This window comes from Schistocerca nitens, chromosome 1, assembly GCF_023898315.1.
Source record: "Schistocerca nitens isolate TAMUIC-IGC-003100 chromosome 1, iqSchNite1.1, whole genome shotgun sequence".
In the NCBI taxonomy this organism is placed as follows: Eukaryota; Metazoa; Arthropoda; class Insecta; order Orthoptera; family Acrididae; genus Schistocerca; species Schistocerca nitens.
The window spans coordinates 134252633-134266004 of NC_064614.1; the positions used below are offsets into that span (position 1 = coordinate 134252633).

Genomic DNA, 13372 nt, shown 5'->3' on the forward strand with positions numbered 1-13372 from the left:
ACTTGCCTTCTGCGTATGCATCTCTCCAGCCCTCTTTGGAAGGTTTCAGAAGCTTCCATTACATCTATATAACACCTTGCAGCCCCCCATAGTCAGTGATTTCAACCCCTGATGATGATGATGGAGAGAACTATTGAAAGCTCAAGTGTTTTATTCAAAATGACGTGGCTTATAAGCTTTACGATAAATTGCCCAAGGAGATTAAAGAGATTGCTAACACAGACCTATTTAAAATGGCAGCTGAAAAATACCAGGTAAGCAATGCATTATACACATTGAAGGTTTACACAAATAAATAATAACAGCGATAATAAAATATCTCTTATCTCACACAATACTTTCAGACTATGTATTTTCCTTTGTTTTTTCTTTTCTGGAAAAACTTACTCCCAAAGCTATGCAATGTACAATATTAACACATTATCCTCCTTCTGAGCTCAACATCTCGCTTTTAGAGCAGCATGTTGACTCAGTTTCTTTGGGCTACCAAACTGGAAGCTGCAGTACACAAAGTGGAAAGCAGACATTGTTGTTATGGTTGTGGCCTCAGCTGACAGCATTTTTAGCACAAGTTTATGAAATAGTGTGTATAGCATGTGCAGTAACTGGGAGTGAGAAGCGAATGAACAGTGTAACACTAGAATTTTACATTATTAAATAATTTATCTGTAAAACACTACTGTACACTAGAGACAACCTGAATGAGGTAGAACTGTTTTAAGCAGACTGACCTCGTATTTAGGAGGGTGGAGGCCCCTATCTTCATCCAGCCATCCTGATTTAGTTTTTCTGCAGTTTCCCTGATTATTTCAGGCAAATATCAAGATGGTTTCTACTACGCAACCATAGCCAATTACCTTTCCCATCCTAGTTAAACTAGACATGCCTGTTTATATGAATCATGTTATTTTTGTCAACCTTAAATTTTAATACTGAGACTTGTCCAATATCCATGTAAAACTGATCTACAAATAAATAAAACTACTACTGTACTACTACCACTACCACTGCTACTGCTAATTATATAGACAATGTATGGGACAGTCTGTCCTTCTAAAAGACATCACAACAATTCTGATCAAGTTCTCCAAGTAAAGGACTGGGTTCACATGAGCAATTTTGTATTATTTGCTAATTCAATATCTGCACAGCAATGTCCCACTTCATTTTCTATGTTCTTCTACCCCCAAAACAATGTAGTTGGATCTGTTCCTTTTACCATTTGGAACCCAGCTGTCTGGGTTACACAAGAAGATTGGAAATCTTCTTGTATAACCCAGTCGGCTGGGTTCCACATGACTTCCTTTTACACTGCATATGATTGATGTGGTTATGTCTGCCCAAGCCATCACAGCCCTTAACAACATATTATAATTACACACACAAGAGAGGTATTCTTAATGTAAAACCCAAACTTCACAGTAAGATCCACCAGTTCATGTTAGCTGTAATGTTGTTGCCCTTTCTATTTATGGTTTTTATAGACATATTTCCATTTCCAAAACGAAATGTGTTTTGTGATGTTATTCTGAATAGGCCTACTGACTTTTGCACTACGTAACTACAGCTGATTGTACCACATAATTTGTCCCTGTGCTTTATAATAATACCTATACTTCATTCTTACCATCGCATTCCCATGGCTGGCTGTGATATGCAAAGGTTCCTTCCCTTGGTTGTCTTTTACACGAGGATTTGCTCCTGCTTCCAATAGAATCCTCACACAACAATCATTTCTATGAACCGCCAATTGTAGAGCTGTCTGTCCTTGCTCATCCTGGTGATCTACTGGGACCAGATTCTTTTCAAGTAAGTATCTCACAATGCTACAGCTATCGGATATAGCATTGTTATCATAATATCGATTACTGATAACTTTTTTAATAGCACAATGTAGAAAACTGCTACCTGTTTTACCACATTCTGCTAATGCCTTGTTCTTTTGTAATATAAGGTCAACGATATAGTTATCAGCAAACTCAAATGCTGTATGTAAGATGGTTTTCCCATTTTTATCCACATTACCACTGTCCAGTAGAAATGCGTGTTCTCTTATAAGAAGATAAATGAGTCTGCTATTACAGTTTTCAAGTGCCACATGTAAGACTGACTTTCCATTTTTATCTCTCACAGTCAAATCTGCTCCAGCCTCAATCAGCAACTTTGGAACCTACAAAAACAGAAAACACTATTTCAGAAGATGATATCAATTAATGTCAGAAACTTGTGAAACATAATTGCATATGAGTATTTATTGAGGTAATAGATTACAGCAGATGCATTTTTATGTTCCATAGGTCTATAGTGAGGAGATCTTCAAGGATGTAGGATATGTCATAAAATAATAATACATATTTACAAATTTACATATTTACAAAAAAATGATATGTCAATATCTCTTCCACAGACTGCTGTAGGATACGCCAAAATATCTTAAATATACAGGATGTCCCACTCAAACCTCTGCAATTTCAAAGACCCAGTTGGCAAAAAAATTGTAGAGCATCTCAAAGAGTTTATTTATTTATAATCAATACACCTCTACACGTGAACCAGTTGTAGCACGAAGAATATTGAGTCTATATTCACTTTCTTGCCAAATTATTTGTAACATTTACTCTGTTATTGTTGCAAACGCATAAGTGATAAGATGTCGCAATGCAGGAATATCGTCCACTTTGGTCGCATACACGCAGTCCTTCACGAATCTCCACATGAAGAAATCAAGTGGCATAATTTCGGGTGAACGTGGTGGCCAGGCAATGGGTCCTTTGCATCTGATCCAATGATTGGGAAATTTCCTGTCTGGCAACTTGCGGACAGCCGTTGACCAATGCTGTGGAGCACCATCTTGTTGAAAAATGATGTTGGGTTGCAAATCTTGTATCTGAGGGTATACACACTGCTCCAACATGCCCAGATACATTGACCCATACACTGTTTGTTCCGCAAAGAAGAATGGTCCAACAATCCTGTAGTGCATTAGCCCACACAGATGTTTAGTTTAAGGCTATCAAGAACATGTTCAATGACAATGTGCAGATTTTGTGAACCCCAAACCTGAACATTACGCCTATTAACCCTTTCTGATAGATGAAAGGTTGCCTCATCAGAGAATAAACATCTTTGCAGGAAGCTGGCATCCATATCAATACGCTGCAGCATATCCATAGCAAATTGTTATTGGTGTGGTTTGTAGTTTGGCGTCAGATGTTGCAGAATTTGCACTTTGTAAGCACACATACGGAGATGCTGGTGAACTACATGATGCAGTATTGATTGAGGTACATCAAGTTGCCTAGATGCTTGATGAATTGACTTACTTGGGCTTCTGAGAAATGTTTGTTCAATGTCCTCCACTGTATCTTTTGAAACTCCGTAATGTGCATCACCAGAATGTTTCAGAACACTTCCTGTTGCCAGAATATTCCTATACCATTCCTTAATTGTTTTCACATCAAATGGATCACATTTGTACACACAATGATAATTTCTTTGCACAGCAATTGGCAATTTTGTTTCTGCAAACCACACTACTGCTTGCACGCACTGCTGTGGAGTCACCATTTTCACTTCATGCAACCATGCTGCACTCTGGCGACAATGCTTGGCACTTCTGAAGCGGGAATATAAATTCTTTGAGATTCTCTACAATGTGGTGCATTTTTTCATTGTTGTATCTACTATGGCTTTTCTCTCCTGGGTCCTTGAAATCAGGGGGGTTTGAGTGGGACAACCTGTATTTTTACTGAAGAGGTAATGACAAACATGTCACGAAACATGTAAATGTATTAACAGTAAGATGCATATGATAATTTTTAGGCTATTCTAGGCTACCCACGCATCATCAAAGCAAAAATCAGTTTACAATACTTATTTTTATCGATCACATTACTGGAGTAGAGATTTTTAGGATTCAGAACTGCCAAAAGAGATGCAATGGGAGCTTTACTAACAGACACAAATTTGGAAATAGGGATGAATCATGACCTTTTGCACTGTTTCAAATTTCCTTCTTTCCTTTATTCTGACAAAGAAATTTTAGAAGATTCTTAATGTGGCATAGAGGTTGCAAGAAGATCAATAGAGGCCAACAACAGACTTGCAGGAAATGCACCGCCAATGCCCTCTCTGCTGCCAGTATTTAGACTGCTGCCACAGACTGGAGGGCCAATCTATTGTAGATCGGTGCAGTGAGTGAGTTCCATTCTGTCCTCAGTCGCAGCCCAGTGGGAGTCGCAGTAGCAGTTAGCTCTGCCACTAGTTCAGAGACAAGCAGCGCAAAGCAACCAGAATAGTGTTCATAGTGAACATTGTACCTCAACAGCAGTTAGGCTAATGAGGACTATTATAGAGAGCTTGTACCACAATGACTATCTTAAGTTAAATAGATTTATTATTCTTAGGAATAAAGAACCCATATAATATATGCGTACAGTTTGTGTTATAGAATGAGGATACCAGCCACAAAACAACATCCTCTCCTTGCTCCCTTGGTACAAGCCTTCACAGACAATGAAACGACATAAAAGATGGTGACAAGTATGATTCAGATGATTCAGAAGAAGAGTTTTCTTGCTTCTCTTGTTACTTAGCTTGCAGGGGTTCATTGCTAATTTCTTGTAGTGTTCTTGCGTGTATTCCAGGAGGAGAGCCACAAAACTAATCAAATTTCTCTTTTCAGAGGCTTTGCTTGCTTTTTTGCTATAACATATTTGTGTAAACCATGGCTACCCTACCCCTCCACTCCCTGCCCCCGCACATCAGCTGCAGTCAGCCAGTGGCTCTAACACAAGCTTTTCAGTTTCAGAACCAACAAATTGCTGCCTTACTAATGATAGTACAATTTCTGGCTGCACAATTAGCATCGGCCACACAACCTGGCCAGCTGACCGATAAGCCCAAAGTGCCACCACCCAGCATACCACCGTTCCAGCAATTTAACAACACAGAAGAGGAATGGCTCAAATACCTGACATAGTTTCAAGCTCATTGTGCAGTTCATCAAGTTGAAGGTACTGTGAAGCTACAATAATTTATTTCATTGCAGGGTCCCCAGTGCTCAGGTTAATACAAAAACTATTCCCAACTGTGTCTCCTGATGAAGTCAGTTATGACAAAGTAATCACTGCATTAACTCAGTACTATGACCAGCAAGTTTAAGTAGCTGCAGCCAGATATCAGTTTTTTTTTTTTTTTTTTTTTTCTGCCAGAACAGAAATACTGCCAGTGATACACAAAACTAACAGGTGTGACTAGGAAGTGCCAATTTAAGTGTAGTTGTGGCAACTTTTACAGTGACTTAATGATTAGGAATGCAATAACATTCAATGTCCCAGATAGTAAAATATGGGAACAGATCTTAAAGCACTCTGATCCATCACTTCCTCAAGTGTTGCAAATATTACAGCAATATGATTCAGGTGCCATAGGCCAATAAGTTTGACCAGGCTCCAATTTGTCAGGTCGAGTCACCCCTTGCTCACGACCGCAGGTAAACAGACCTGTGAACATAGTGAAGTCTTGCCCTAGACGTTTTGCTCACCATAAAAGACAGGATTGCCCATGACATAATGCAACATGTTACACATGTGGAAATGAAGGCCATGTCCGCTCCCAGAAGAAACAGGCTTGTGCACATATAGTGAAGGCTGTGTTTTCCAAACATACAACAGGTTCTGACGAAACTAAGATTAAGGTTGTGCCTCTTTCTTGCTCTATTGCTGTGCAACGATGTTCTAACACACAGTTTGTCTTGTTACGCATTGTAGGCCATTGTGTGAACTTTCACATAGACACAGATACCTCAGTAACTTTACTTAATCATGCCATGTACAAACAGTTAGGCTCACCATGCCTTTCTAAATATAACAAGTGCCTCACTGCTTACAACAGACAGGAAATTCCAGTGCTTTGACAGTGTAGTTTGCCTGCCACTTACAAATCTCATACCAGGACAGTGAATTTTACTGCGTTGAAATCAAGAGACAGTGAGAACATCTTCGCTTAGATGCCTTTGATTTATTTGGCCTTAGCATCCAAGACAATGTACTTTCCATATCGGCTTGTGATCCAAATGACAGTGTCGCTAGCATGCTTAAAGAATTTCCTGAATTACTTTCAGAAGGAATGGGAAAAGTAAATAACTTCATAACACACATTATATTGAAAGACAGTGCACAACCTAAGTGTTTCCAAGCCCAACCCATTCCCATTGCTTTAAGAGAAAAGTAGCCTGTGAATTGAAAGAATTGCAAGGTATTGGTGTAATTTCTTCCATTCAAGCTAGTCAATTGACAGACTTAGTGCAGGATGTTACCTTTCTAAGATAGATTTGCATGATAACTACTTGTAAATTCCATTGGATGAAGAATCGCAGAAAGTAATGTCATAAATACACACTTAGGTCTTTTCAAGTATTTGTGTTTGCCCTTCGACAGTGTTTCCGCACTGTTACTTGGAACAGCTGACTGCACAAGTGGCATTTTGTTCAAACTACCTTGACAATATTCTCATATCATGCCATACATGAGAGGAACACATTGCCAATTTGCAAACTCTTTTTCGAATACTGTCAGAAGCGGAATTCAAGTGACATCTCAAAAAGTGTGACTTTTTTCAAACTGAACTACAGTACTTCGGTCATGTGATAAACAGTCAGGGTGTGCACGCCCTCCAATCTCATTTACTTGCCTGACTGTTCCTTGCAATGTGTCTGAATTGCAATCAGTACTAGGCAAGATGACATACTACATTCGGTTCATACCAAAAGCCGCTCATATCGCGGGTCAATTGCAAAGCCTGTGTCACAAAAATGTACCTTTTGTGTGGACTAAGGACTGTCAAGACACATTTCAGAAACTCAAAAATTCCTTGCTTAGTGACAGATGTTTAGTACATTTTGACCCTGCCGAGATGATAGTTTTGCAAGTTGACACTTCTTCCTATAGAATCAGCACTGTGCTTTTGCTCAGAATTGGTGCACAAGACAGACCTACTGCTTTTGCCTCAAAGTTGTTAACTCAAACTCAGTGAACTTATTCTCGAATAGAAAAACAGGCACTCATTATTGTGTATGTTGCAACAAAATTCTGTCATTATCTGTATCGTCACAAGTTCTATTTAGTGACAGATCACAAGCCTTTGCAGTCCTTGCTTCATCCATCAAAGCTGGTTCCTATATACACTGCCCAAAATTTGCAACACTGGGCTTTGTTGCTTTCACACTATGAGTATGAAATTGTGTACAGACCTATGGTAAATCACGTCAATGCAGAGGCCCTATCTTGCCTTTCGATTGGTCCAGACTCTGATTTTGATCCATCTGCCACATCTTGTTGCCAAATTAATGTGCAGGACTCTGAATTGCTGGAATCTTTTCCCTGGCACTACAGAAACACTGCACAGACCACGGAAGCAGACCCAGACCTCAAGATTTTGTTGTATTATCTTTGCATGTCTTGGCCCCATTCACTGAACAGTATCCAGAACTCAGTTGTGCACCAACATTTTGCACGTTGACATAGCCTTTCAGTTCAACAGGGTGTGATTCCAGTTCAAAATGACAATGGACAATCCCCTGTGCTTATTCCCAAATTGTTGGAAAAGGATGTGTTGCAATTGCTTCACCAATGACATTGAAGAATTATTTGCACTAAACAGTTAGTGCACCAGCACTGTATTTGGCAGGGCAAGGATGCCCACATAGAACAGATGACACCACAGTGTTGCCCATACACGGAGAACCAATCCACTCCACCACAAACATTCTCAGCTTGACCTAGCAACAAGTGCACATAGACTTTGCAGAACTATTTTGGAACACTCGTTGGCTCATAGTGGCAGACTCTTTTAGCAAGGTTCCATTTGCAGTGCCTATGAACTCTACGTCATCACATAGCACCACTCAAGCATTGTCCTCCATATTTTGCATCAAATGTTTGCCAGAAGTACTTGTGTTGGACAATGGACCACAGTTCAATTCACATGATTTTGAACAGTGTTGTGAACACAATGGCATTACTGTTTCTAGAATGAAAAGAGACTTGAAAAGAAAGCATCTTTTCGAAGTTGCTGAGGTGAAGAAGAAAACATTGGAAGCACTGTCAAGCATCACAAAATATGAATATAACAATGTTTCGGAAAGAAAAGAAAAAAAAAAAAAACAGAATAAAAAATTAGCCATGTGTATTAATGCAGCTGGAAAGTACTTTGAATGGAATTGAAGGTTTGTGCTTAAAATGTGAATAAATAAGTTCTAAAAAATAGTTCGGATTCTTTTGGGTACCGCCTCATACATCAATATCTGCACCTATTTCCCGAACACCACTATGAAGTGCATGGCAGTGGATATGTTGCTACATTTAGTGTAATAGTGTTAACACTGTTAACATGTAGAGTAACTTAAACCAAGAATTTCAGGAATTCCAAATTAGTGATGAATAATGCAGCACTCAAGTACAAATCTGTCTATCACAAGTTCAGAGTTCTATATCCATTACAGAGGAACCTTATTTTCTTTTTGATAATGTGTTAAGATTTTTGAACAACAATACAAATTGCTGTCAATAATTGCAATCAAGTTAAAAAATTGGAGAAGAAATTAAAACAGGAGAAGAAGTTTATAATTAATAATTACATCAGTTATTTGGATGAAAACTCATGATCATAATGTACCATCAACAAATGCAGATACAAAAATCAACATGACAATTCGTAAACTACTTACCTCATCGTAAGTACCCCTATATTTCATGAAGATGGGAGTTCTACCATCAGCATCCACAGCATTAACATCAGCTCCTGCATCAATGAGAACCTTCATAATCTGCAAAAAAATTAAAAATAAAGTTATACTCTGCCAATTATAAAACACTTTCATTTAAATATGATATGGAAAGTTCTGGCAGAACGTGTGTATGTGTTCTGATGAAGAACAAACATCATATGCCAAGCAAAAATGTTCCAGTTCTTCTTTATGTACATGTACACTGTTCACTGCCTCAATAGTCTTTTAAATATTTTATACAAACAATGGAAACTCCAGGTTGGAATATCAGCAGTATAATGAAAAGATAGACTGCTACTCACTGAAAAGATAACGCACAGAGTTGCAGTTAGCTACAACAAAAAGACAGTTACACACTAGCTTTCAGCCAAAGCCTTCTTGAGAAAAAGAAACACACATACATTCATTCACACAAGCATGCATACATGATCACCATCTTTGGCAGCCAGGAACAACATTCCGGTCATCTTTATGGTGAGTAGCAATCTATCTTTTCCTTATATTGTAAATATTTTGTGCTTAAATCCTCTGGGTTTTCTTTTACTGTGGGGTATAAACTCTAAGCATAATGTTGGTATCTAATGTACTCTATTATATGATCAGTTTCTTCTATCTACTTCATAAACAATTCGCATAACACAGATAAGCAGCTACACTTAACCAGTCCTGAAAGTGTCAAGATAGTTATAAACCAATTTCAGTATCAAACTTAGCAACCAGGTCTCCACACATATTAACTGTCCATAAACAAGAATTTAAATGTAGACTGTTAATAATTAATTACTCACAAAGTAAGTCACAAACAGTATTTATATACGGAAGTTCTCATGCTGATAACTTCTGTAAGGTTACAAGCCATACGTTTTCTGTGCATAAACTGATCAGGGAGAGTGAAGGCTGTGTTGAGGAACACTTAGCTGATGAGGAAGCTGTCTGTATGATGTGAGATGTATGCTGGAAGGAAGGCTGGGCAGCCCAGCCATAGATGGCTATGCAGCTGCTTCCAATCAGGACAGTTGCTTAATCCACATTTTTCATACCAAAACATTAGGGCAGTAGATTAAAAAACTATCAAGTCACCGAAAACGATCTTTTCTCCCATCAGTATCATATCAAGTGCGATATAAGCCAGTTGTGTTAAGAGCAGGTACACCAGCCAGACGGGCAGAAATTTTATACAAGATTTAAAGAACATGAAGACCTGGCCAATTTCACGTCAGCTCTCACAATGCATTTGACTGACAACCATTATCAGCTGCAGCGCATTAGCATTAACTTAATTGTCTTACACATTGCAAAGAAATGTTGAAATCTAAGAAGTCTTTATCCCCATCCTTTTGATACAATTAATGAATGAACAGACCTGTATCATAGAAATATTTTAGTTAATTATGACATTATCCTTGCAGATTAAGGTGTCCATATAATGTGAAATTTTCCTTGATTTTTTAAATGTACAGGTCTGTAGTGATATGTCCCATTCCTTGAATGAGAGGTACCATGTCCTGAAATACAGAGAAAAGATCTTCGTGACAGAATTGTCGAAAAGTGGTGAGCACCCTGCTGTTGGAAGGTGTTTTAACTCTTAGGTGCTGAAACAAGAGTTAACAGTCCAGTGACTGTATGGATGTGGATAGCAGTCAGACGACCCTACCTGCTGTGTTAGAGATAGGAGTTTCACAGAGCAGGTGGTGCGGAGGAAAGAGCTCCAGTAAATCTAAGATTGCAAAATGTTGAAGATAATAAATGTATTGTATTTGTTAATTAGCAATTTGAATATCAGATCTGCTATGTACATAACACAGAGAGACATCATATGAGTGGGTAGCTGTCCTCGTTTATCATGTATTGAGCTGTAATTTTGAAGATAATATAAGAAGGTGAATTGAATCATACTTCTTATTTATGAAGCGAGTGAATGAGAAGATAATTTTCCACAGCTTTATCTGCAGCCTGTAAGGAGGCAAAGTCTGAGCCATGGTGGAGGAAGAAGCCACACAGATTCAGGGCACACAATAGCTAGACCCTGATTAATAACATTTAACAGTGACTGAATATTCAGTAAGCAACATTCATTGTGTATAAAATGAGTATTCAGGTGGCAACTTATTTAGGTGTTTGGTGCATGAGGTGAAGTATACCAAACCACCACGTAGCCCAAGCCAATGTGAAACACTTCAGGTCCTCTTCTCTCTTAATGTTGTGATGGTTCTGTCTCATTTCTGCTGTTAATTCCTACTTTTCCACTTTAAAAATTTCACCAATTTCATGGATTGTGTGCAGCTATTTATTTATTTTAGCTTCACCACTCATGGTTAGTATTTACTATTATATAGTTTTTCCCATTTGTGTTTCCGGTCACACAGATGGCGGAACAACTGTTACGGAAGTTTTGTAAGCAATTAAGTAATTTCACATGCCTCCTCCCCCCCCCCCCCCCCCCCCGCCAAATTTTTATTGCATTTTACACTTTTTATTATTGGTTTAGGTCTCTTTTACGCTTCTGACACAGAACCCTTTGTTCCATGACAACACTGGGATGAGGGTGTCCTCAGATGATTAAGTGATTTTATTTGCAAGTAACACCTTGTTCTCTGCTTTAAACCTGAAATTTTAGCCACATAGTTCCTTATGTGATGTTTTAGACTTGAGGATCCCCTCCTTTATGTGTGTAACAGAATTATTTTTAATATTGCAGTTTACACCAGATGATGGAACCATAACTGTTCTGAAACAGGTCATGTACCCAATAGTAGATTGTGGATTAAGCAAATGTCCTGCAGTTTCTTCATTATTCAAAACTAAATTGTACATTCACAAGAAAGAAACATAACAACAGAAGGATGATCCCATTGAAGTTGTTGCTATCAATGTACTGCCAAGAAACTTTTAATGTTGTTGAACAATGCTGTTGAATTTTTCCATTTGTGCTCCACATTTTCATTCTCAGCACCGAATATTTCATTGATTTATTTATTTATTAATCCATTTGTAGATAGTTAAAATTGCATGGATGTTGTCAAAACATAAATACATAAAATAAAGACACAGAGAATGCTGACTACACAGACACTCTGCAATCTGTATCCAGGCACTCTTGCCAAGCAACAATTATTTTCCAACCTTTCTTGATATTTCTTGTAAAAACCATAGTCATACTTTCTATCACAGTCTTATGATCACTGATACCTTCCCCTGCATTAACTGATTTGATAAGTTCAGGTCTGTCTGTTGTTCGGAGGTCTCAGATGTTACCTTCGTGAGTTAGTTCTCTGATTATCTGCTCAAAGTAATTTTCAGACAAGGCATTCTGAATAATGTCACATGAATTCCTGTCTCTGGCACCAGTTTTGACAGTGTGACTATCTCCATCTATATCTGGCAAACTGAAGTCACTTCTTATTACAACAGCATGATCAGATAAGTTATTGACAACATTCTGCCAATTCTCACTGAATCGCTCTACCACTACAGCTCCTGATCCAGACTGTCTATAAAAGCATCTGTTTACAATTTTCCACCAACCTCTGGCATTTAACTTCATCAAGGTTAATTCGCATTTGGAATCCGTGATAACCTCACTAGAAATTATTGAATTCTTTACTGCAATAAATACACCACCACAATTGCTGTTCACTTCCCGTTTCAACAAACTTTCTGTCCGTAACACTATCTGTGATTTGTAACTTTCAAGAAGTGATACTAATTGTGGGACCTATCCTTGGGATGCTCCTGCAGTTCACTAATACCATATTCATCTTTTCTACATCCAATCTTTGAGGACGAGCATTATCTCAGAATGCTATGGCTTATTTATCTTCGGTTTTGGCAGGCAGTTCAGCTCTGATGCCAATGTGGAGGATCCTCTAACCCAAAAACACCCCATGTGCATGCCACATGTACTCGGCTATGGACAGATTCTACACAAATCTCTGCACACTTTCCTACACCCCTGCAGGGGATTTTTAATTCTTAGTTATCCTGTATGGCTGTTGTAACACTCTTCTAGAAAGGTGACTTAATCTGCCACAAGTGCTGCTCGGTTTTTAATTTACAGAGAGACTGTATCCTCCCAGCATTTACTGTCCAGTTCTCCTGTGTAAGTAGTCAAAATAACTTCAGTAGGCTTGTTTTTATATAGTGGAGTTATTTTTAGTTTATTAGTGAGTAATTATTTTAGTTGTTAAGTGAGCTTTTAAGCAAAATGCATTTCTACTAACAATCACTGAGAAGTGCTTCGTTTGTGAGAGTGATGTCAGTGCCCTGCGTAGTGCTTGTCGGAAAGGCAGTGGGTAGCTAAATGTTGCATCTTGCTACTGTATATCATTGACAGCATATTGTAAAGCCATGTAACCAAATTGTAGTCACTTGGAGATGAATATCCAGAAAGTTACTGCACTTCTCTCACCTTTAATACTAGAACAGTGCAAGGGGTCAAAATGACACCTATCATACTTTTTTCTTCAATATCATATCCAATATTTTTACTTCAGTTCATGAAATCAAATTACTTTTCTGTAATTTTTTCCTCCTTTTTATGATGATGTCTTAGGATTTACATTTTTTTCCCCATTTAATACACCC

The 13372-nt window shown here is 38.2% G+C and overlaps 1 protein-coding gene across 1 annotated transcript in view; it reads right to left on the bottom strand.

Annotated features, from left to right (window-relative positions):
* The window catches only part of LOC126243066 (serine/threonine-protein phosphatase 6 regulatory ankyrin repeat subunit C-like), a 293793-nt gene that overhangs the window by 67208 nt on the left and 213213 nt on the right, over nucleotides 1-13372 (bottom strand). The window contains exons 12-13 of the mRNA XM_049948136.1: nucleotides 8729-8827; nucleotides 1628-2170 (exon numbers count right to left, since the gene is read on the bottom strand). Of these exons, the coding sequence (XP_049804093.1) occupies nucleotides 1628-2170; nucleotides 8729-8827 (642 nt within the window). The remainder of the gene's footprint in view (nucleotides 1-1627; nucleotides 2171-8728; nucleotides 8828-13372) is intronic.